The sequence below is a fragment of the Synchiropus splendidus genome, chromosome 13 (assembly GCF_027744825.2).
Source record: "Synchiropus splendidus isolate RoL2022-P1 chromosome 13, RoL_Sspl_1.0, whole genome shotgun sequence".
Taxonomy (NCBI): Eukaryota; Metazoa; Chordata; class Actinopteri; order Syngnathiformes; family Callionymidae; genus Synchiropus; species Synchiropus splendidus.
Window position 1 is genome coordinate 7915345 of NC_071346.1, and position 23890 is coordinate 7939234.

At 47.1% G+C, this 23890-nt stretch overlaps 3 protein-coding genes across 4 annotated transcripts in view; 1 reads left to right on the forward strand and 2 right to left on the reverse strand.

Moving 5' to 3' along the window:
• Positions 1–8312, forward strand: LOC128769645 (dynein axonemal heavy chain 11-like). The gene is made up of 31 exons (XM_053883541.1): positions 1–48; positions 116–289; positions 353–499; positions 567–680; positions 741–884; positions 1837–2019; positions 2173–2274; positions 2340–2474; positions 2535–2708; positions 2778–2910; positions 2968–3070; positions 3243–3365; positions 3430–3655; positions 3713–3856; positions 3911–4051; positions 4118–4288; positions 4346–4468; positions 4528–4721; positions 4785–4933; positions 5295–5422; positions 5486–5623; positions 5695–5784; positions 5844–6035; positions 6104–6223; positions 6286–6345; positions 6411–6593; positions 6707–6889; positions 6962–7077; positions 7204–7316; positions 7374–7514; positions 7580–8312. Exons 2-31 carry the CDS (start codon positions 185–187, stop codon positions 7825–7827), a joined length of 4323 nt encoding a protein of 1440 aa, XP_053739516.1. The 5' UTR covers positions 1–48; positions 116–184; the 3' UTR covers positions 7828–8312.
• Positions 7483–17689, reverse strand: LOC128769751 (mitogen-activated protein kinase kinase kinase 20). The gene is made up of 11 exons (XM_053883724.1): positions 17501–17689; positions 14754–14841; positions 13072–13173; positions 12489–12554; positions 12391–12419; positions 12190–12327; positions 11302–11388; positions 10498–10572; positions 10331–10437; positions 9110–9290; positions 7483–9047 (listed from the first exon to the last, which is right to left on the reverse strand). Exons 1-11 carry the CDS (start codon positions 17657–17659, stop codon positions 8124–8126), a joined length of 1956 nt encoding a protein of 651 aa, XP_053739699.1. The 5' UTR covers positions 17660–17689; the 3' UTR covers positions 7483–8123.
• Positions 17661–23890, reverse strand: part of LOC128769649 (rap guanine nucleotide exchange factor 4-like) — a 17448-nt gene continuing 11218 nt past the window's right edge. The window contains exons 11-30 of one of the 2 annotated variants that reach the window (XM_053883549.1): positions 23664–23724; positions 23509–23585; positions 23287–23433; positions 23009–23103; positions 22853–22938; positions 22671–22749; positions 22311–22461; positions 22157–22245; positions 22056–22083; positions 21906–21981; positions 21686–21832; positions 21516–21613; positions 21292–21417; positions 20885–21063; positions 20695–20785; positions 20573–20623; positions 20417–20504; positions 20283–20347; positions 20045–20099; positions 17661–19973 (exon numbers count right to left, since the gene is read on the reverse strand). In XM_053883549.1, coding sequence (XP_053739524.1) covers positions 19846–19973; positions 20045–20099; positions 20283–20347; positions 20417–20504; positions 20573–20623; positions 20695–20785; positions 20885–21063; positions 21292–21417; positions 21516–21613; positions 21686–21832; positions 21906–21981; positions 22056–22083; positions 22157–22245; positions 22311–22461; positions 22671–22749; positions 22853–22938; positions 23009–23103; positions 23287–23433; positions 23509–23585; positions 23664–23724 — 1917 coding nt within the window. In that variant the 3' untranslated portion in view covers positions 17661–19845. Of the gene's footprint in view, positions 19974–20044; positions 20100–20282; positions 20348–20416; positions 20505–20572; positions 20624–20694; positions 20786–20884; positions 21064–21291; positions 21418–21515; positions 21614–21685; positions 21833–21905; positions 21982–22055; positions 22087–22156; positions 22246–22310; positions 22462–22670; positions 22750–22852; positions 22939–23008; positions 23104–23286; positions 23434–23508; positions 23586–23663; positions 23725–23890 lie in introns of both variants that reach the window. The other variant, XM_053883548.1, reaches the window with a different exon arrangement.

Below are 23890 nucleotides of genomic sequence, written 5' to 3' on the forward strand. Positions count from 1 at the left end.
TCGTCCATCAGCGAGTTCATCTCCTTCGCCCACAGCAGTGTCAATGAAGTAAGAGCGGCTTCAGCGGCCCATGAAGAAAACTTTCGACAGCTAAGCGTCGCTCTGCTTATTACAGGTGAGTCTGAAATACCAGCAGAACGAGAAGCACTTCAACTACACCACCCCCAAGAGTTTCCTGGAGTTCATGAAGCTGTACGGGAACCTGCTGGGGAAGAAACGCACCGAGCTGACCCAGAAGATGGAGCGCCTGGAGAACGGCCTGCAGAAGCTGCAGAGCACGGCCTCGCAGGTCAGACGGTTCAGGTCAGCCGGGCAAATGTTTGTGGACATTTCTCACGTGTTTTGGTGGCAGGTGGAGGACCTGAAAGCAAAGCTAGCAATTCAAGAAGTGGAGCTGTGGCAGAGGAACACAGATATAGAGGATCTCCTCGCTAAAATAGGACAACAAACCGACAAGCTCAACCAGGAGAGAGCTGTCGCCGACGCTGAGGAGCAAAAGGTTAGGCTGCAGTTTGGACTCCTCCATCCTCATTCCAGCTTCTTTTTTTTTCCACTCCCATATTCAGGTGGCGGCGATTCAAGCTGAGGTCACCAAACAGCAGAAGGCGACAGAGGAGGACCTGGCCAAAGCTGAACCCGCTTTACAAGCTGCCAACGCCGCCCTCAACACGCTGAACCGAGTAATGTCCCTTAACAAGCTTTGAGACGTCGCCAGGTCTGATCTCCACTTCTGTGTCCAGCTCAACCTGACGGAGCTGAGGACGTTTCCCAACCCTCCAGGCATCGTCACCAACGTCTCCGCAGCCGTTCTGGTGCTGCTCTCCCCTCAAGGCCGCATCCCCAAAGACCGCAGCTGGAAGGCTTCCAAAATCGTCATGAGCAAGGTGATTCATGAGAGCGCCTCTCTGGGGCGGACAGTGGAACTGCCGGTGTCATGAGGGGCCAGCAAAAAAATCGGAAAAATAAGGAGGGAAATGACATGCAGTTCTATTATTACTGAGGATTATTTGTTATTGTACTTTAATGAAGTGAATAAGCAGCATATAAAAGAAACATAAATCATAGTGAGCAAAAAGGCTTTCATATTACATCATATACACATCATATTTAATATCAATAAATATGGTGGAAACATACAAATATTTTTAAAAATCCATAAAATTCCAATGAAAAAAATTAATACATATATTACATTTTTTTATTTGAATTATATATATATACTACATTTTTATTTGAATTTTATGTATATATATTATATATATTACTTTTTTTATTTGTAATATGAATTAACAAAAAGGGAAAAGCAGAAGCAGAATATATATATAAAGTATATGTCACAATCCACTTGAAGGAAAGAATGTTATTAAAAAGTTGTTTTAACAATGAACGGGAAAAAATATATAAATATAATATATAAAAATATTATGTTAAAAAATCATTTCAGTCTATATATACATTCATACATGTATAAGTTAAGAATTAAGTACATTTTTTATTTGAATTCTATATATATACTACTTTTTTTTCCATTTGAATTTTATGTATATATATATATATTATATATATTACCTTTTTTTTATTTGTAATATGAATTAACAAAAAGGGAAAAGCAGAAGGAACAAATGGAAAATATGTTCTTAGATTAATATAAATTAAAACATTGATTTTTTTTATTTAAATAAAATAAATAATTGGCAGCTGGACTGTTTAATCCGGCAAGAGGCAGTTATTCTGACTCAGTTTCACTCATGAGGGCAGGTTAAATGCAGACACAGGTCACACTTTTCCCAGGTCTGAGTCAGAGTGTCCAGTCAGTCAGTGAGGTCATTTGTCCAGGTGGATGAATTCCTGCAGGCGCTGGTCAACTTCGACAAGGAGCATATCCCAGACGCCACGGTCAAGTGCGTGAGAGATGACTACCTGAGCGACCCTGAGTTCAACCCTGAGTTTGTTCGGCAGAAATCCTCAGCTGCCGCAGGCCTCTGTGCCTGGGTGATCAATATCGTTCGATTCCATGAGGTACAGTGATGTCACTCCGAGGAGAAGTGTGAGTGGTCTGCTGACTGGTGTCTCTTTCTCCTCCCTGCCTCCTCGGACAGATCTTTGTGAGTACAGTCCACTTCAGGTCAGTGAGGTGCCGTTCAGTGCTGAAGCAGTTTTGACTGTGAGCAGGTTTTCTGTGAGGTGGAGATGAAGAGGATGTGTCTGGCTCAGGCCAACGCTGACCTGGCAGAAGCCGCAGAGAAGCTGGAGGTCATCAGGAAGAAACTGACGGTGCGTGACGTCATCGTCGAATGAACCTCCGTCACCTGTTAGTCACAACCGAAGTTCTCCCCCAGGAGCTGGACAGCAGCCTGGAAATATCGACGGCTGAATTTCAGCAAGCCACGTCAGAGAAGCTTCGCTTTCAGGAGGAAGTGAATCGCACCAACACCACGATCGAGCTGGCCAACCGGCTGGTCAAAGGGCTGGAGGTGAACATGTTATTTGCCAGTTGTGAGAGAGGCCGTTGAACGTTTTGGCCTCGTTGTCAGAGTGAGAACGTGCGCTGGGCTCACTCGGTGGCTCAGTACCACGAGCAGGAGGAAACCCTGTGTGGCGACGTCCTGCTGACCGCAGCCTTCATCTCTTACGCCGGCTCCTTCTCAAAGAAGTACCGCGGGGATCTGCTGGACACCCTGTGGATGCCGTTCCTGCAGAGCCAGAAGGTTCACCTGATACGTTGTCGTGACCGTGTGGTTGCCAATGTCAGTCTGAACAGTCTGCTCCTCCAACAGACTCCTGTCCCCATGACAGAGGGCTTGGATCCGGTTTCAATGCTGACCGACGATGCCACTGTGGCTCAGTGGAACAACGAAGGTCTGCCAGGCGACCGGATGTCCACTCAGAACGCAACTATCCTCACAAACTGTAAGTTTTTAAATCAGAGCTGATGTCGTTGAACCTCAGAGGTGTGTTGCTGTTTAGGCGAGCGCTGGCCTCTGCTCATTGACCCTCAGCTTCAGGGCATCAAATGGATCAAGATCCGCTACGGAAGCAACCTCAAGGTGGTCAGTCTGGGTCAGAGAGGGTGAGTTAAAGGGTCCTCAAACCTTCTGCGTTGGGATTTTTTGCATAAATATTCAGTTACACGTCCAGTGAATCTTTAGTTCTATATTATTTTCAAAAATGCAACCCTTTAGATGCATATGGTGCAACATAATAGTATCATTATAACGTAATAACACACTTTTGTTCATCAGTTATGTGGACGTGATCGAGCAGGCCGTCGTGGCCGGAGACACGGTGCTGATCGAGAACCTGGAGGAGACGATCGACCCGGTGATCGACCCCCTGCTGGGTCGCTACACCATCAAGAAGGGAAGGTAAGAAAACATCCTTTTTATTTGACTTCACACTCGCATGTTGTCGCCCTCTGTCGGCCAACAGCTGCATCAAAGTGGGAGACAAGGAGTGTTTCTTCCACCCGGACTTCCGGCTCATTCTCCATACCAAGTTGGCCAATCCCCACTACAAACCGGAGATTCAAGCTCAGACCACTTTGATCAACTTCACGGTGACCAGGGACGGACTGGAGGACCAGCTCCTGGCTCAAGTGGTCAACCAGGAGAGGCCGGATCTGGAGCACCTGAAGGTCTGCTTGTCTGTTCTGGTGGTCACGTTGCTGTGACTGAAAGTCAAAGTCTTCCAGAGTGAGCTGACCAAGCATCAGAACATGTTCAAAATCGAGCTGAAGCTCTTAGAGGACGAGCTGCTGACCCGCTTGTCTGCTGCGGAGAGCAACTTCCTGGGGGACAACGTGCTGGTGGAGAAGCTGGAGACCACCAAGCGCACCGCTGCGGAGATAGAGCTGAAGGTAACCAGGCGAATTTAGCGCCTCGCTTCTGGCTGAATCTGCGTCCGCCGGCAGGTCCTGGAAGCAAAGGTCAATGAAGTGAAGATCAACGAGGCGCGAGAACACTATCGTCCAGTCGCTGTCCGAGCCTCTCTGCTCTACTTCATCATGAACGACCTCAACAAGATCAACCCCATGTACCAGTTCAGCCTGAAGGTGAGCAGAGCTGCACTTGAGCTTGGCTCTCGTGACTCTTCTCGCTCCCTTCTGTGAAACTCCCAGGCGTTTAACGTCGTCTTCCACAAAGCGGTGGCGTCAGCCGAGGTGTGCGAAGACGTGAAGAGCAGGGTGAACACGCTCATCGACTGCGTGACCTTCTCCACCTTCAACTACATCAGCAGGGGACTTTTCGAACGAGACAAGCTCACCTTCACGGCGCAGCTGACGTTCCAGGTGCGTGGACCTGAGCGAACCAAGACGTGTCTGGTGTTCACCACACTCTGCTTCCAGCTGCTCCTGATGAGCAAGGAGATCGACGTGCGAGAGTTGGACTTCCTGCTGCGCTTCAACATCGACCACCATTACATCAGCCCCTTTGACTTCCTGTCGCACTCAGCGTGGAGCGCCATCAAGGCACGAGCCACACGAACATTTCCTTATGTTCTCGCAGCTGATCATGTGACTCTCACCAGGTGATGAGCTTCACGGACGAGTTCCGGGGGCTGGACCGAGACATCGAGGGATCTCCTAAGCGCTGGAAGAAGCTGGTGGAGTCGGAATGTCCGGAGAAGGAGAAGTTTCCTCAGGAGTGGAAGACGAAGACCTCGCTGCAGAAGCTGGTCATGATGCGAGCGCTCAGACCGGACCGCATGACTTACGCCGTCAGGTTTGTTGGAGAGTTCTGCAGGATCTCACCTCACACCGTCACCTGTTCTCCTCTCCGCCGCAGGAACTTTGTCGAGGAGAAGCTCGGGGTGAAATACACAGAAGGGCGCAAGACTGAGTTCGCCAAGTCCTTCAGGGAGAGCGGACCAGCCTCTCCTATGTTCTTCATCCTCTCACCTGGGGTCGACCCGCTGAAGGACGTGGAGTCTCTAGGTACTGAGGCCGCAAACGGCTCAAGGTTTTAGTGCTACATTTACTAGATCAGAACCACACTTGATCAGGTTATTCTCATGTGTCTGTTGCAAAATAACTCGAAAACATTTTGATAAAATTGTCTAGAAATAAATGGTTTGGTTGTAATAGAAACATCTGGATCCACAAAGAGAGATTCATCACTAGCTGTGGTGCAATATGCTATCTATAAGCTACTGCCATCTGCTGTTCGATTGAGCTCATTGCGATCGACAGTATTTCAAATGCTATTAAATGTAGTCACATATACCTGAAATGAATATAGACAGATGTTGCTGGGTAAAGAACCTGTGTTGAAGTGGACGTGGGATTTTGTTCTCAGGCAGAAAGCTGGGCTTCACCATCGACCTCGGGAAGCTCCACAATGTGTCCTTGGGTCAAGGTCAAGAGGCTGTGGCCGAGGTCGCCATGGAGAAGGCTGCCAAGGAGGGTCACTGGGTCATATTGCAGGTCTTTTTCAGGACGGGCACCATGTTTGGTCCCGCTTGTTGCTTTACCTTCGTCTTCCTGCAGAACATCCACCTGGTGGCGCGCTGGCTGGGCTCCCTGGAGAAGCTCCTGGAGTCCTGCTGTGAGGAAAGTCATCCGGACTACCGCGTGTTCATGAGTGCCGAGCCGGCACCGACGGCCCAGGAGCACATCATCCCGCAGGTGACAGAGACTCTGAAGATGAAAGTGGAGATGTAGTTTGCAGTTCTTACGTCTACAGACCTTTTCTTCAGGGTATTTTGGAAAACGCCATAAAAATCACCAACGAACCTCCGACTGGGATGCACGCCAACCTTCACGCCGCTCTGGATAACTTCGACCAGGTCAGTGCGCGCTCCTCTTCAAAGCAAGTCCTCCACGTGACACGCATCTGCCCCTGCAGGACATCCTGGACCAGTGCAGCCGGGAGCAGGAGTTCAAGACCATCCTCTTCTCGCTCTGCTACTTTCACGCCTGCGTGGCGGAGAGGAGGAAGTTCGGACCCCAGGGATGGAACAGGAAGTACCCCTTCAACACCGGAGACCTCACCATATCAGTCAACGTCCTCTACAACTACCTGGAGGCCAACGCACAGGTGAGGAGGGACCTGACCGCTGACCTGACTGGGCACAGCAGGATACTAACCTGAGTGTGGTGGGCAAGGTGCCGTGGGAGGACCTGAGGTACCTCTTCGGGGAGATCATGTACGGAGGACACATCACCGACGACTGGGATCGGAGACTGTGTCGGACCTACCTGGAGGAATACATGCAGCCCAACCAGGTGCTGGTGAGTCAGGCTCATCCAGCGGATCCATGCCACTGACACGTCTCATTCCTTCTCAGTTCGACCGGAAGCTCGCCCTCACCCCAGGATTCGTGGTCCCCTCCAACCTGGACTACCAGGTGAGCGAATGAAGAGACCTCGAGAGCCAGGAAGTCTTCAACAGGCTCTCTTCCTCCCTCCGCAGGGCTACCACGACTTCATCGACGAGATGCTCCCCCACGAGAGCCCAGTGCATTATGGGTTGCACCCCAACGCAGAAATTGAGTTCTTGACCGTGACCTCAGATAACCTCTTCCACACGCTGCTGGAGCTTCAGTCTCCTGATGCCGTGATGGGGGAGGGGGCTTCTCAGACCCTGGAGGAGAAGGTGCCGTGGTTTCTTTTCTGATTCTTCTGATTTTAGAGCAGAGAGTGCCATCTAGTGGGCTCTGGAGGTTAGTGACTGGCTGTTGCATAAACTCCATTTCCCTCGAACCTCAGGTGAAGAACATCTTGGACGAGGTGCTGGAGAAGCTGCCGGAGGAGTACAACATGTCCGACATCACCTCCAAGACGGCGGAGCGCTCGCCGTACATCCTGGTCTGCTTCCAGGAGTGCGAGCGGATGAACACCCTCGTGTCTGAGATCCGACGCTCGCTCAAGGAGCTGGACCTCGGGCTGAAGGTGCGTCCGCATGTCTGTGCTTTAACTCTCTCCATTGAAATGTTTGTTTGAGGTTGAGATTCTGTGTTCCAGGGGGAACTGGCCATCTCCTCCGAGATGGAAAAGCTGCAAACCGCCCTGTTCTTCGACAACGTCCCTGACACTTGGACCAAACTGGCCTACCCTTCCACCTACAGCCTGGCCACCTGGTGCGGCCCCTTTTTCCTCTATACGTCCATTTCATTCTTTAGTCTTCGAATAGTTTTGGGCCCAGAATGGAGAGTTACATCTCACCTTAGTTAGTAGATGCTTGTCTGAAGTCCATGTTTTCCCAGGTACAATGACGTCCTGCAGCGCTGCAAGGAGCTGGACAGCTGGACTCAGGACTTGACTCTGCCGACTGTCGTCTGGCTCTCTGGGCTCTTCAACCCTCAGTCCTTCCTCACAGGTGAGAAACTGAGTGTCTCCTGTTACACCCCTCAGACTCAGAGTCCTCCACCTCCAGCTGTGATGCAGTCCCTGGCTCGGAAGAACGAGTGGCCCCTGGACAAGGTCAACCTGACTGTGGACGTGACCAAGAAGTTTAAGGAAGAGTTCAACCAGCCGGCCCGAGAAGGAGCTTACGTGTACGGACTCTTCATGGAAGGTACCGGACATGTAGGGTGAGAGTTGAATCACTGGTTCTGATGGGGAAATGGAACTCTTCCGCAGGCGCTCGCTGGGACATTCCGGCCGGCGTCATCACCGAAGCCCGCCTGATGGACCTGACGCCGGCCATGCCCGTCATCTCGGTCCGAGCTGTTCCGAACGACCGGCAGGAAACCCGGAACATCTACGAGTGTCCCGTCTACAAGACCAAAATCCGAGGACCCACATACGTTTGGACGTTCAGTCTGAAGACGCGCGAGAGACCCGCCAAGTGGGTTCTGGCCGGAGTGGCTCTGCTGCTGAGCGTCTGAGGAAACGCACCTCTGATGCCTTGAATGGGGTTTATTGAAAAATGCCAAACACACACAGGTTCTAAGATTCCACATCTACACACTTGTCTACAAGCAGGATCCAACTCAGACGGCGGGTCCAAGTCACTCCGGAGGTTCCGCTGCGAAGCGGCGACGACTTCTGTTTCAGTAAAAATGTATATTTGGGTGAAAGTGTTGAGTCAGACTGGTGCGAGGGTCCGGGAGGTTGGCTGCCACTTCATCACGTGCTGCGACTCACAATAGAAGGAACGGGTGGACGACGTGCAGTTGGTCCTCTAATCGCTGTCGGACCAGTCCAGCGCCATCATGTCCATGGCAGAAGACATGTTGATCTTGGTGCCGTGTCTCACGCTGCAGCTCTTCACAGAGTTCTGATTGGACGAGGCCCTCATGCTCACCTGCACCCCCGAGTGGCCCAGGACGCCCACCTCGCCCCGGATCTTCTGGCTGACGTCGCCGCGCGCTCCGTGGACCACCATATCGCTGCGGTGACCCCTGACCCCCAGCTCACTTCTGACGCCGCGACCCATGACCTTCATGACCCCCAGGCCGCCCACCTCCATGTCTCCCAGCGTGTCCATCTCCCCCATGTCGTCCATGTCTAAGGACAGCATGTCCCCCAAACTGCCATGGAGCCCCTTAAACATGGTCTGCAACCTCCCTCCTTCCATCCCTCCCTCCATCCCATGTTCCTCCAATCCTTCCCCTGGTTTTTCTATCTCCCACCCTCCCTCTTTCTTGTCCTCCGCTCCCCCTGAGTACCCTCGAAGGATAGTGGTCACCCTGCTCCTATGCACCCCCCCTCGTTCTCTGTCTCCGTCCCCCCATGTCCTCTCCTCCCGCTCCACCACTCCACCTGGGAAGCTCCTCAATGTCACCTGCACTCTGCCTCCCTCCAGACTCCCCCCTTCATCCCTCTCCCTGTGCCCCCAACTCTTCTCCTCCAGGGTCCCCTCGTCCTCCGGCTCCTCCTCCCCGAAGCGCCCCTGCATTCCTCGTAGCATGATGTGCAGCCTGCTGCTGTCCAAGGAGCCCACTCCCCTGTCCAGCATGGAGCTGCTCCCTCGCTCCGTGTCTCCGTTACTGAGGGTGCGGAGGAGGGAGCTGACTCCGGCGCTGCTGACCCCGACGCTGTCCGAGTCCTGGGAGTGCGAGCGGAAGAAGGACCCGGACGAGCTGATGGACAGCGGAGCGAAGAACTGACAAGAGAGAGAGGAAGCGTTAGCATCTCGACACGTTCCAGAAGGTTTCAGATGCTCACGGGTGACATGTTGGAGCGGTCCATGAGGAGGGACGTGGGGCTCGGGCTCATGCTGGACCTCTCCATCAGCCTCTCCTCCCACAGCCGCAGCCGCCTCTCGCGCTCCTCCAGCTCCTTTTCTTTGGAGTAAAGTTCCCGCTCCAGCTTCCGCAGACGCTCCAGGGTCGACTCGATTTCACACCTGAGAGGTCACACAAAAACTTCCCTCAGTCTCCCGAGGTGGCCAGCGCAAATTTAAGGCTCTGACAGCTCGAGACCACTTTGAAAATAACCAAATTATGCCTCTAACACAAGAGACAGTCTGGGTTTTTGCAGGTTGTGGTGTCAATATGCTACAATTATGTGGAATAACGTTTCACGTGGAATTACTTGGAGGGCCACATTTGGCCCCCAGGCCTTGAGTTGGGCTGCATCTTAAAAGTTAATACTTTGTTATGGTGATTTCCTTCTGACCTCTGTAGAAGCTGATATGACTGTGATTGAGAAAGAGTTTCTATGGAAATTAAATGGCAAAAACTTGAAAGTAAAGGAAGATATTCCATAGAAACAGCTTATTTTAATGCACTTAGGAGCAGCGTGAGAGAAATGTTTGCTGTTAAAAAAATACCCATCCGGTGTTTCACTCAACATTTTGTTAGTTTTTCAGATAAAGTGAGTCCTTTTTTACTTAAACTTCAATTGTTTCAACCCATTTATTACTGAGAGAAATTGTGTACAACCTTTAATCACGTCATTTCTTCATGTCTTTAAGAAGACGCGTGTGTCTGCAACACCATCTTCAGCCACAAGAGAGCGGCATTCGACGCTCATGCACGGTCCCCGCGGTGATAGTTTGTCACCCGCGTTCATTCATCTTCCGATTGTGTTCTCTATTGCTGCTGAATATTCTCAGAATCTCGCACCTCTCCCTCCCGGATGTCCCCGTCTCACCCCGTCGTCCTCTTGTTTGTCTCCGTTTTCACACAGACCCGACAGCTCTCTGGACCTCCACTGGGTTCTGCTCTACCTCGCTACCACCCTGCTGACCCCCCCGTCCCCTCTGAGGAAGAGGAGGACTCTGAGCTTATTATAGACTGAAGTGGAGCGGCGGGTCACACTCTCAGCTGAGCTCTCAACTCCCCAGTCGGTGTGTGACATGGTTTTATATGGGGAAAAAAAACAGTCCACTTTTGCGAGAGGCTGCGATGCTTAACCTGTCAGAGACGGCGAGTGTGTGTTTACCTCCACTGGTCCTTGTTGTGGAGGAAGGAGTTGCACTGCTCTGGGAGTCTGCTGTCGTTGGCCATGGCCTCTAAGGTGACCAGCACCTGCTTGAACCGCGGCCGCTCCTGCCACCAGCACACATGTGAGCACACCAAGATCTGGAGAAGCTTCTGAAACTGCGTCACCTTTGGGTCGGCCTGCCAACACTTCCGCATCAGCTCGGCGAAGCTGGCCGGGCAGCTGCTGGGGATGGTCAACCTCTGCAACACACACACACACACACACTTTTATGAGGACGCCTTACGTCTGTTTGGTCAAAGTGAGTGGCGGAAGTTTAAACTGTCCATGAGCGCTGAGCTCTTCCGGTCCAAAACATTGACCGGGCTACACAGAGATGGCAGGGTTGTCAGCTGCTTCATTCTGGGACTGAAAGGTGGGAGGAAACCGGAGTCTCATAGACACTTCACTGATGTTTAGCAACCTACATCTCAGCGTGGCGTTTGCTGTAACAAAGGCAGTTCAAACCGAACCTCCGAAATTGTTGGCTGAATGGAAACAGTTTCCGCTGGGGATTAATCCCAAAATACCCAGAACTCGGAGCGAGGGAGCGAGGAAGAGGGTCAGGAGGAGAAGCGGGGAAATCGTGGCCCGAGTTATTTATGGAGAGAATTTGGAGAGGAGCCAAGAGCTACTCTGGACTCATGTTCTGTGAGGTGTGTGCGTTGGAGGTCCATTTCACTTGAATAAACCGCGAACCCAGGCTGGACATAAAGCGCCCGACCCGGCCCTGGTCTCTTCTCTCTGTCTCGTAAAAGGGTGAGTCTGGTCTGGCCGCCGCTCCGCTGCAGTGTATCCAGGCCTTACAAGAGCAGAGCGCTGACATCAGGCCTAAAAATACCCGCCGCACCAGCTCGCAGTGGAAACCATGAGAGCATCGCATTGTTCCTGCAGCCGGGTCGGAACATGAGCCCGGAGTCAGACGTACAAACCTCCTGCTTCTCCACCACCAGCCAGGCCACCTGCAGCCCCTCGAAGCCTTTGAAGGGAACCTCCCGAGTCAGCATTTCCCACAGCACCTGAACACAACACAAGTTCAACATTCAGTTAAAAGTCTATGATTATAAATGGCATGTGTGCAGTAATTCAGTTTTTTCAACAGTCATGTTTCATGCATTTCATTCCCTGTTTTCCCCCAAAAAGTTTGACTTAGATCATCAATCATGTTTTTTCCCTTTGTCTTTAAATGTATTTATGTATTTATATGATATTCATATTATAGATGCAATAATGTCCTTTTTTCTTTTATACTTTTATTCAATGATACTTTCATTTTTTTTTAAACTTTTGATTTTTTTCTGTATTTTTTTTTTAAGAATTTGTTTCAGCTTTTTCTAAGTACCATATATTTCATCATTCAAAATGTGACTTTTTGGACACTTTTTGTCAGACAAATAATAGCAACCACAATACAATTTTTAAATTTTTTTTTTTTTTTGAAAATAATTTTATAGAGATTTTTTGCCCCTAATATTTTAATATTTTCATTGTATTTTACTATTCCACAGAAAACAAGATCATCTAGCTCATATATGTCTATATTAAAACAATAGCATTACCAATATAAAAACAGTGAAAAAAAGAAAGGAAGAAACAATCTATTCAAATAAATGAAAACAAAACAATGCAACTTGCATCTTCACTTTAGATGAGCATAAAGGAGCAGTATCTCATCCAGCACATTCATAGTTAAACTCAAAACAGAATAATTCAATATATCTCCTGTACAACACCAACACCATCCAAATATTAAGTATAAAAAAACAATCCTTTTCCCGACTTCTAGTCCGACAACAGCCCGTAACAGACGGAGGACTCACCACGCCGTACGAGTAGGTGTCGCAGGTTTCCGACACGGGCAGACTCTGGATGACCTCGGGGGCCATCCAGGGAAAGGTGCCCACCACCGTCATGTGAGTGGTGTGAGACAAGAACTTGGAGGCGCCGAAGTCACAAATCTGCAGCGACAGGAGAAGAAGAGTGAGGATGCGGACACGCTCCAAACTAAACTCCAGACAAACCTTGAGAACTTTGTCCGCCGTCATCACCACTGCACGGCAGAGAGAAGGAAGCAGTCAGCGACAACACTTACAAAGTGCATGAGGAGTGGAGAGGTTACCGTTTCGCGACTTCAGGTCCCTGTGAATGACTTTGACTGGAGCTTCTGCATGGAGGTAATGGAGCCCTGCGCACATAGGAAACACTCCACATATTACAACAGAGAAAGCTAGTAACCATTTTGCAGTACATTCCCACTGAACATCACGTAAAAGAATGGAGTTCAACTGAAGAGCGGGGCTGACATGATTTTCATAACATCATAAGAGCTACGAACAAAACCCTCACTTTACTGTCAAATCCACTGACTGAAGCAATGAACCAACTGCCAACAGCTTCAGTTTGAGGCGGTTCAATACACAACTCGATCTTGTCTTCGGCACCAGATATTAGCAACATTTGAGCTAAACAAATCCCTGCAATATTAGCTTTGGTTACTCCGAAATTGACAACCACATCTGGTCAGGTGACCAGTTCTGATCAAAACAGCCAAATAAAAAAAACCCTCCTGACATCATAAACAGCAACAAACCAAATGTTGAAGTCTTTGTATTCTATATATTTCATTATATCATACTATATAGAAACACGTGTAGGGCAAAAACAGTGGATTGAAAGGGAAAAAAAAAAGGAAAGTCTTGTACCTTTGGCGATCTGAATGGCCCACGTCATGATCTGCTCCATGTCCATCTCCTCGCTCTGCTCGCTGGACAGGTACTCGTACAGAGACCCCCCGCTCGCAAATTCTGGGGTTCAAGAAAACAGTTGAAAAAACTGAGATGTTTCATTTAACTCCACTCGACATTATAATTGACTCCCTGTAAAACAAGGTGCAGCAAATCAAAGCCAGCGAACCAGTGTTGTTAAATGTTAAACTCATGGTCCACAACATGATGGATTTCATGAGCAGCTCTCCACACATCAGAGGAGTGAATGCTAGTAAATACATTTGACTTTCACAGCAGCCACAGAGACTCTCACATCAGTCACCCATTCAGACACAAACACCAGAGGAAGGAGGCATCAAGAGCAACCCAGGGGCAAGTCTCTCGCTCAAGAACACGGGGACACGAACAGGTCTGGTGCTGGGAAGGTTTCTCTTTCAAAAGTTTTTGTTGTTTTTGCACCTTGTTTTCCTGGTGTCACGACCTCATAGCTGCCTCTCAAACCATTGCTTTTGTAGCAAATGAACTAAGTGGCAAATTATATTTTCAAATAACTATGCATCTGAATATTAGCATTTTGTTTTTGACACCATCACTAGACGGGACCAAAGAACAACATACCACAGCGCTAACCTTTAGCTCAACTGAGGTTTTACAATTCCTCTCTTTCTCGTTTAAATAAGTAGTCGGATAAAATGTTCCATCTCAACACAGGAAAGCTAAAATATTGCGTTCAGGCGGTTGGAAAATGTGAGGTTCGGGGGCCACATGTGGCCATCTCACGGCATTTCTGCGGCCTGCACGAGCGCCATGTCAGAAGAGAAACAACGATAAATGATATTTCAGGTTCAACGTTTGACTAAGTTGACTACAAATTATGCAATTTTGGTTAATGACAGAAATAAATATATATTTTTTCTCTGTCCTAGAACTCTAAACTGTTTTCAGTTTATAAATATATAAATATTAGAAATGATTTTCAGGTGTCTTGATAATATGATTTCTTTTTTGTATCGTGATGTTTAACCTCTTTATTATCCCCAAAAATGCCACCTATAACTTGTAAAAATATTCAGTGTTGGAGCGTAAAGATTATTTTTGACATTTATGGAAAATAATAAACAACTCCACACGTGTAATCCAGCTCTGACTCCTCACCACCAGGAAGACGGTGAGCAAACACACTGGTCTCAGTTACAAATGTCCTGCCAGAAATGGCATTTGAATGGGCTCACTGTCGACAGCACACACACACACATGAGCGCAGGCCGCGCGTCACAGTGAGAGGCGGTGGCCGTGTGGGATTAAATACGCGTCCCACTCAAATCTGAGATGAGATTACGGCCAGTCTAAAATGAAGCCACTTGCACGTCCCACTAAGTCTTGACCTGGTTATTTATATCTTAAAAGCTGAGAATAGGCGAAACACACACACACACACAGACCAATGTAAACAGAGGTAAACAGTCAGCTCCTCTTCTCACAGACCCATTTGTAACTTCCATCCATTAAGCAGCCAAATAAACATTCGCAGTGCTCGCTGACAAAACAGACTTCAGTGACTGAGCTGTTATTTAAAACGTCGAGAGTGACGGACGAAGAGTCGACTCTCAGGGACACACGAGATGTCGCACACGTCTCACACACTCAGGGCTTCTGACCTGTGACAATGCCATAGTTGGGAGACTCCAGCACGGCTCCATAAAACTGGATGATGTTCTTGTGACTCAGGACGCTGAGAATCTCCGCCTGGACAAGACAGATGGATGAGAACGCTAGCGAAAACTGCGAAACAATACCTTTGGAACCAAATTGGCTTCAGTTCATGAAGATGAAGCACAGTTTTCAAACTGCCCGGATAAAACACTAACTTCATTAAAACTGAGTTTAAAATTTTGAACTGTGTCTCAAGATAGCGAGCGACCTCTGTGCCAGTATTATTATACAGTCAGTACACAATACTTCATGGTAATAACTGTACAATAAAATAATAACACACCCTACAGCAGGGACCATAAAAGATCAGTTAGAGGGCTGTAGTCTTACTATAGTAGTCTGAAATGCATGTAACACACTTTTATGCTAAGGTTATTTGACTATAAATAAATAATAATGCATGGAAATCCAAACATGAGGCATCACGAGCGATAATAAACAAGAAAACAAGACATTTCAAACATGTGAAAGGTGGATCCTTTACTGTGGAGAACACCGGGGTGGTCACGTGAGGTCACTGGACGTAGGCTGCCCTGAACAAAGTGACCAAGTATAAACAAGAAAAACACAGTGAGGCGCAGCCACGAGGGCAGGTGATGGAGCCGTGCGGACAGTGTGTGTGTGTGGTTGACTGACAAGATGAAGTGGTGATGTGACAAAGAATCATCACAACATCTATTTGAACCCTCCTTATGGAATCATCTGCTCTATGGAGTCCATTTTCGGAGGTTGGAATATAAAGTGTCCACGTGACGAATGCTGTCAGGCATGGTATTGTCATGTGAGTACTACCTTATAGATAGGTGGGATCAAAAATAGCTACAATGCTGAGCGCCACCATCGACTGCTGTAACCCATCGGCTCTTTAGAGTCAACGATGGGCCAATTCAAGACGCAGATATCCAGTTATTGTAAGACATAAGGAAGAGTATCTAGGAAGTGACACAAGTGTGTATGATTCGGTCCCACAGAAGAACCAGCCCCGAACTATTTGTGGGTCTCAAGGCCGGATCGGACGGTGTTTTTGTGGTAGATCGAAGAAGAAATTGTGGCCACACGACTAGATGTTATCTGCTCATTTATGATTCTCAAGAAAAATGAAGCAGCAAATATTTGGTATCAGGCAGTGAAATTAGGACCCATGTCATGCATTGTTTGTCACCACATTAACACTGGCCACTGAGTTAAACATCAACTATTAGTTGATGTCATCGATAACGTCGACAACAAAATTTCGTTGATGTCAAAATTGGTGCGTCGATGTGTCGTGTTGCTGGTTGTTATTCAGAAGCAGTGAGAAAATATCCCATTCTCTGGAATTAAGATTAAGATATGTTCATTTCTGTTCCTTTCATTGGTTCCTGACTGAGGTCCGGCTCCAACTCGCTGCCGTCGGTAGTGTTCAAAAGCGTTGCTGCGTTTTGTTAGCAAAGATAATGCGTCTTAAGGATGAGCAAACCCCTTCGACACCATTGTAGAATGATGAAAGAGTGTTCCGTGTTTGGCATGTGACGCCACGCACTCTCGAGCTAACAGCTAGCATGTCGGTTAGCACGGAGCTAGCTTGGAAGAGGAGATGATGTCACACGTCACATCTGCGCCGCTAGAGAGATTTGTTTTTTACAGCATTTTAGTGAAGTGTCTTCAGTGTTTCTCCTTCTAATAATAAAGAAAACTGAACTATGGAGCTACACTGAACACATAGTTTTTGGATTACTATTCAAGTAAGACCTTTTGATGCGGATGTTGATCACATATTTTATATGAGATACATATGTGTATAGTGGTGATTTTACATTCTCCTCAAGGACCAATAATGGCCTCAGTTTTAAAGCACTGGAGCTTTCTCTCAACTGTTTTATGCTTCATGCTTCACAGGTTTAATATATGTTCCTGGATTATGTGTCATTATTTTAGTATACTTGTTTAATAATGTATGGTGTCGGAGTATCACAGTGAGATGATTTAAACAACTTTAGGTTAAACAGATCAGTTGACAGCAAAAGTAATTGTTAGTTGCAGCCCTAAAAGTTTTAATAGCGTGACACAAAAAAAAATTCTTAAGGGGAATTGGTCACCGGGTATAAGGCAAGGACAACATCGGGCGTCAAATTTGAGTTTCTCAGTACCAGTATCATTATACTGTTAGTACACAATAATTCATGGTAATAACTGTACAATAAAATAATAACACACCCTACAGCAGGGACCGTAAAATCAGTTAGAGGGCTGTAGTCTTACTATAGTAGTCTGAAATGCATGTAACACACTTTTATGCTAAGGTTATTCGACTATCCGACAGGACAACATCGGGCGTCATATTTGAGTTTCTCTTTATCTTATAACACCTAGTGGCAGCAGCTTTTGGATGAATCCTATTTGTTTTCACAGTCACGATTGTATCCATGAGGACCTGCCAAACTGCATGAAGGTGCGAGAATCGAATTGTCACTAGCTCAGCTTTGTCAAGTCCGTCTACACGACCTCTGGATATTAACGCCCTTGATCAGAGGTGGCGATCGGATCACCGCAGGGGTCGGCACCTCGTCCTGCTGTATCTTAACTGTGCCCACAACAACCAGAGAGAGAGGAGGAGGGGGAGCGACTCAGGTATTTGGAAGATAAACACATTCTGAAGTCAAAGATTCATCACACGACCACCGGCCTGGCCACTAATGTGTGTGTGTTCTACCTCTTTGTCAATCCGCAGCAGCTTCTTCACCGCCACCTCCTTGTCCTGAGATATCCACAGCGCCCGGTAGACGCTCCCAAAGCTGCCCCCTCCACAGTTCTCATAGTAGAGCAGGTCTTCATGCTTTATCTGCACAAACGACGAGCCAGGGGACGACATGGCATACTGACAAAACACATGCACACACACTCACACACACACACACACAATCACCCCGACACACTCGAAATCTCTCTCGATCCAGTCGTGAAATCCGTCAAAAAGTACAATCCCGCATTAGTCCAGTGAATGAGTGAAGGAGCAGCTCGGTGGTTTCCCTCTCCGGGGTCACAGTGGATGTTGTCAGTCAGCAGAGCAAATTGTCATGAGAAGGAACCAGAAAGTGCTGGAAGAAGAGGGAGAGGGGGGGCAGTGGTGAGTCAGTAAAAGTCAAGCTGAAGGCAAAGCCCAGCTGTCACCACAACCACAAGGTGTTATATTGCCGGGTAGCGGTGAACCTGTGGAACTGCAGGACAGATGAAGGGAGGTGAGTGTGTGAGCAGACGCGCTGCTCAAATATGGTCAGTGGCATGCAAGGCATTCCTTCTTCCTGGATAACTGTGGCTATATAAAGCACTGCGCACACACACTCGCAGGAATACAAATCTGGCCTATAGCATGTCAGCGGCTACAAATCACTGGGCAACAAGAGTTACTTAAGTAGTGCTCACACATATAACCAAGTCAGAGATAGTGTGTTAGTCATGCCAAACAGAAAGGCCCATGACATCAGCAAGAAGACAGCCATGTGTGTCAGGTTGCGTAGATGACATCAGATAAGTCAGTCGACAGCCCTGAGTAAAGATACATGATGAGTCGTGGAGAAGAAAAGTTTTCACAGATGGCTAAAAGGGGAGGAATGTGAGGGTGTCCTGGCAATGGCATGCCCACACCAGCAGGTGGCAGGCTCGTTCACAATGCATTGTCTACCTGCTTAAACGAAACATGGGCTAGAAAAGTTCAGTTGAAGTTGTTAGTTTTAAGCCTCATTGTCAAAGAAGTAGGTGAAGGTGAAGAAGACAGTGCAGACAGGTCAAGATAGAGAAAGAGGTGCAGATCATTCCAGCTTCTGCTGAATTTAGGCCCCAAACACCTGCCAAACTATTTTGTACTGAACCTCAAGATTATATCTATGTTATGCTTGCAAAGCAAGAATTTAAAAGAAATAGTCAAATGGAAACTGGTGTCCCCCAAATCGAAAGAACTTTCAGGGACAAACGTGAAGTATAGAACTGACTGTACAGGTGTATTCTGGGCAAGTCTGCATCCTTGGCTGATTTGCATGCATTTTTCCACGGCCACACCAGTTTCCACCTGCAAAGAATAAGAGGTAATATAATAAACCAACATCTAGCTGACACATGAGAAACAAGAAACCACCACATCAAAAAAAAAAAAAAACGTCATAAACCAGAACATCACATTTGATGTATTTATTTAAAAAGCGAACCACACACAGATGACAGCCGCCGGGTCCTCGACAACACATTGAAAGCTCCTGAGATCAAATAAATCACATCCACTTATACAAAATCTGGACCAAGCACAAGAATTTGACACGAAGCACTGCTGCGCACCAGCTTACTGCTGTCATCACGGCCGAAAACAGGAAACAAAAACAAAAAAAAATCCGCTGATACAACTGACCTCAGAACAGATCCTACCAAGCATCGCCAGCATCCAAAATGAATGATAATTTCAAGAGCTACTGCAGAGAGAAATAAACTTCAAATAGAAACACTGTCTGTAACACCAGTTTCAATTCAACCAACAAACACGGATAAGCAGCTTACTGTGGGTAACGGACATCGATATTAACCTAGTGAACATCAACCCTAAAGATTCTTCAAGACTTGGATACACGTATGAAGCAAATAGGATTCGTTCTAAACTCATATTACGTCATATTATCCGTATAATCGGCGAGGGACACTTTCATACAGTAAGGGGCGGTTATGTTGCCCCCTGGAGGTTTGCTTTACAAGCAACATGTAGGCGGTCATCACAACGTTGCGGGACACTCAGATAGAATTCCACTGTATAGAACCACATGAGGCGCCGTCATGCAACACTGAATCACGTTCTATACAAGAGAGCTCTATCAGATAATAACAGCAAGAACAGTTTGAATTCAGACGAGACATGGTTGGTCAACAGAACACGGAGTGTCCCGTCCAGGTAGAGGAGGCGATTAATGGCACAGTGAATCATCTTCAGTCTGTTTTGCTACTGAAACGGAGTGATTTAAGCGTGTCCGGCGTTTACGTGTCATGGAAAAGGCGATGGCGGTGGAAAATCTTGGTGGCTCATGTCCGTCGAGGTTCCAGCCTGTAGGAGAGCTGTGTCAGGGCTCTCTGGTTGTCGATGACACAGAGCTTCCTGACGTAGCCCCGCACCTCGGCCTGGTTCTTATTGGGCTGGCAAATGTCTGGATCTGACACAGAGAGAGGTCAGAGTCAGAGGGACGCTGGAAACGTCCAGTAGTTTAAAGCAGCAGGAACTTACTGAAAGGTTGGCTTCTGCAGTGACGCACTTGTCGAATTGTGTTGGCAATAATACGCTGTAGAAACGAATAGAAAAACATCATATTCAAACAACTGCTCAGATTAAAATATACTTGTTAGCAGCTTAACTGTTAAGCTTAGATAAAACAGAACATGGTGGGAAATCAACCAGCAGATGGCGCCACTAAGTCGGCAATGAAAACACATTTAAATATAATAATAACTAAATCGAGACTCACCATTTTCTCAAAGTTGACCATGTTGTCGATGAAAGTTTTGTTTCCTTCGTGTGTAAACGTCATATCTGCAAAGACAGATTTACACTTTAGATGGATCCTAAAACAAGCAGGTTTGCGTCGGCAAACAGTAATACCTTTGAGGAGAAGAGGCATAAAGGGGATGATAGGAGGTTCGAGCTTTGTAACCGTGAGTCTGTAGGATCGATGGTTCCTGGATGGATCCTGAATTCCAACAAGAGAACAAATCTCATGAACTCCAACTGAATCATTCAAGCATCCTACAAACTCACCATCATGCTCTCAAACTCAGCGTAGAACTTCTTAAACTTGGTGGGAAGTTTCTGTGCAGAAAACAGAGGTTTTATTTACTATAGTCTTAAAAAAAAACACTGCGTTTTCAAAGTGTGTTTACCTCCCATGTCTGGCTCAGACGGCTAACAGCAGGGTTGCTCATCCCCATGATGATTGCAAAGAAGGAATTGAGGTTCCTGAATTCTCGACAACTAAACGACAACAATTCTTTTTTAAAAGACTGATATGTACAGAAATCGGCATCTGAAGCAACACAAAATGATTGACACACCCACGTCCCTCGTACTCACTGTGCTGCGATCTTGATGAACTTCTTCAGAAGCTGGACCCTCTTGCTGAGCTGCGTGCAGAGACACACCTCGGTGACCACCCACAGCTGCACCTGGTTAAACCTCCGCAGGAACAGATCCAAATTGGCCGTGGTTTTCCTGAAATTCTGCCGGCCAAACGTGTGGAAAAGAAGCTCGTCCTGGACAGAGGAGGTCACAGCAAGAGTTCATAGTCAGTTGACTCAACTTGTCAGCAAATGCAGTGTGATTTGTCTGCGTAAAGAAAACAGATCTTCATGACATTTCATGAGCCCATCACTGGGCTTTGGTGTAGGCGGCATCGACTGTCACGACTGTTGGTTTTACTAAACATTTTACTGCCATGGTTTCCAGGAGAAAACTCTTTAAGATCGGGTCAGTGTTACTACCTCGTGTACACAGCTGAAAAGCTCCCAGTCAAACATGGTCATTTGATAAGCCAGATCTTTGGAGCTCATCAGCTCAAAAGTGGACATGGAGCCTGCAGACGGTCCCTCCTGGTCTGGAAGAGGAGCCTAATCCACCAAAAGAACAGAGTTGAATGTTCAGTAAATATTAATTCTTTTTATTACGAAATACATGGCCACTGGAGATGAGTGAACCGATATCTCACCAGGCTGCTGAGCTGCTCTCGAGGACTCACAAAGAGCCGTCCATTGATGCTCAGAGTGGAGAACACCGACACGTCATTGAGCTTCAGGATTTGTTTTTCTGAAACAAGAACATGAAGACATTTCTTTGAATCTCATCTTCATGACGGAACATTTCCTCGACTCCTCCTACCGGCAGATGAGCTGAGATGAACCAACAGCAGCTCATCAGTGGAACCCAGCTTGTCCGCAACGGCGCTGATGACCTCTCGCCCTGTGGCTGCCACGGCGACGCGGATGGTCGTGTACGTGTGGTCACTGCAGTACACCTTGAGCAGGACTGTCGCATGAAACAGGAAGTTGCGGACTCATTCCGATATTGTCTCCCAGAATTAAAGCGCAGATCTACTTACTGTCATCTTGATTCCGGATTGGTTGTTTCTTTTGAAGCCTTTCCTCGCCGTTGCTGAACTGCCGAATCAGCGTTTTCTGTTGAGCGACAATTAGCTTGAGAAGAAAACCTCCTAACACAGCTGAGATCTACTCCGCTTGTGGGAACAAACCTTTTTGGAAGACTTGACTTCCTCCGAACTGCTTTACAGTAAAGTAACAGTGAGTCCCTCTGAAGATAAATCTGATTGTTAAGCATGCAAAACAGACTCACTGAAGCTTGACAACTTTCTCCAGGTCAGGCACTAAATCCTTCAGAGCCCGCAGCATCCGTGAATCATTTGAAACGCTGCCATACAACTCCTGCACAAAGAAACAATTAAAAAAAAATTATACAAATCTTTGCATCTTGTTGAAGGCAGGCTCACCTCAAGAAAAGTGATAGCAGCAGGGTCTTCCTGGAGCAGATAGGTGTGTGTGTTGGCCCAGCGCAGCGCCAGGATGAGCGCCCTCCTCTTGCTGTTGAGGGTGTATTCCAACCTTTCCTGCTCAGAACCCGGCGGCGGCGCGGTGTGGTAAGTGCAGGAGTGGTTAAAGATATAAAGGCCAGTTTATTTATACGCATGAGACTGAATCATTATGTAACACAAACATGCAAAATATACAAACAAACCAGTGCTTTTTTTAATGCTGAATATTACAGCAGGCTTCAGTGAATTGAAGGCTAGGGTTAAACTCGTTTTTATGTGGAGTGATGAATGGTTTAATTGAGTGCAAGTGAAGGATATTGAGCCATGAGCAGAGAGCAGAGTTGGCTGTTGGGCATGAAGACGCAATGCATGAGGACGAAATCATCCACTGCTGGGTCTGTCAGGAGACAAGCAAGCAAAACATTGGAATAATCCTGGTGTATATAATGTATACAAACGCTAAAGGGAAACATTCACTATGAACGTGACAAGTTACAGACCTGGTTCACTGTGATGTATATCCATCCTCATGGTCTCCAGGAAGTGCTCTAATATTTTCTCAGGTGTTCCAGATATCACAGTGTACCTGAAAATGCTCCAATGAGAAATGCCTTCCACAGAAGAAGTACTTATAGACAAATGAACAAAGTCCATACTTGATACTTCCCAAACTGGAGGCTCGAGGACTTTTCTCCAGCACCAGCACAGCTTGTTCGTGTTCTTTCAAACGGACTGTGTTGGCTTCGACATCCTAAAATCCCATGATTAACATGAGAAGACTCAAATTCAAATCTAGGAAATTACATTAGAATTCAAAAATGTACTCTCTGGGAGCAACATACACGGACAACGTCTCATCTGCAGTTGCCTGATCTGCCAGATTCTTAGCTTCAGGCAGATCAAGTATGACCTAAAGGAATGCTTGGTTGCCTACCCTGAGTATCCTGTTGAAATCCTCCTTGTCCACACGCAGGAAGTGACAGTTGTCCTCTCTCAGGACGATGGAGGCAGCACGAGGTGAATCTGTAACCAAGGCCAGCTTGCCGAAGTCATCGCCCTCATGCAGCGTGCAGACAACTCCCTGAAGCACAAGCACAAAAATATTATTATTATTATTATTATTAATGTATTTGAAAGCAACTGCATAGAAACACACCTTTCCATAGATGACAACATTGACAGACCCCTTCTGAATAATGTACCATGATGTTCCTTCCTCTCCCTGGTTAAACACTGGAAGTAAAAAATAAAGTTATTGATTTTCAAAGAGTATTTAGCTTAAAATGAATCAGAATCCCAGTGAGGACTTACAGACTGTTCCAGCCTTCGCATGTGACTCAAAGATCACCACACTCGCTAGTTCCCTTTTGACCTTGGGATGGAAATTAGGTGAAAAGTAAGTAAGTAAATAAGAGCATGTCTACATGTTTGATGCATTGCAATATAAGGAATATGAATATGATGAGGCTGAAGACGTGTCGGGTTTTTCAGCATTCAAAACATGCAGTGCGTGGTTCCTCCACAAGCTTGTCTCTGCT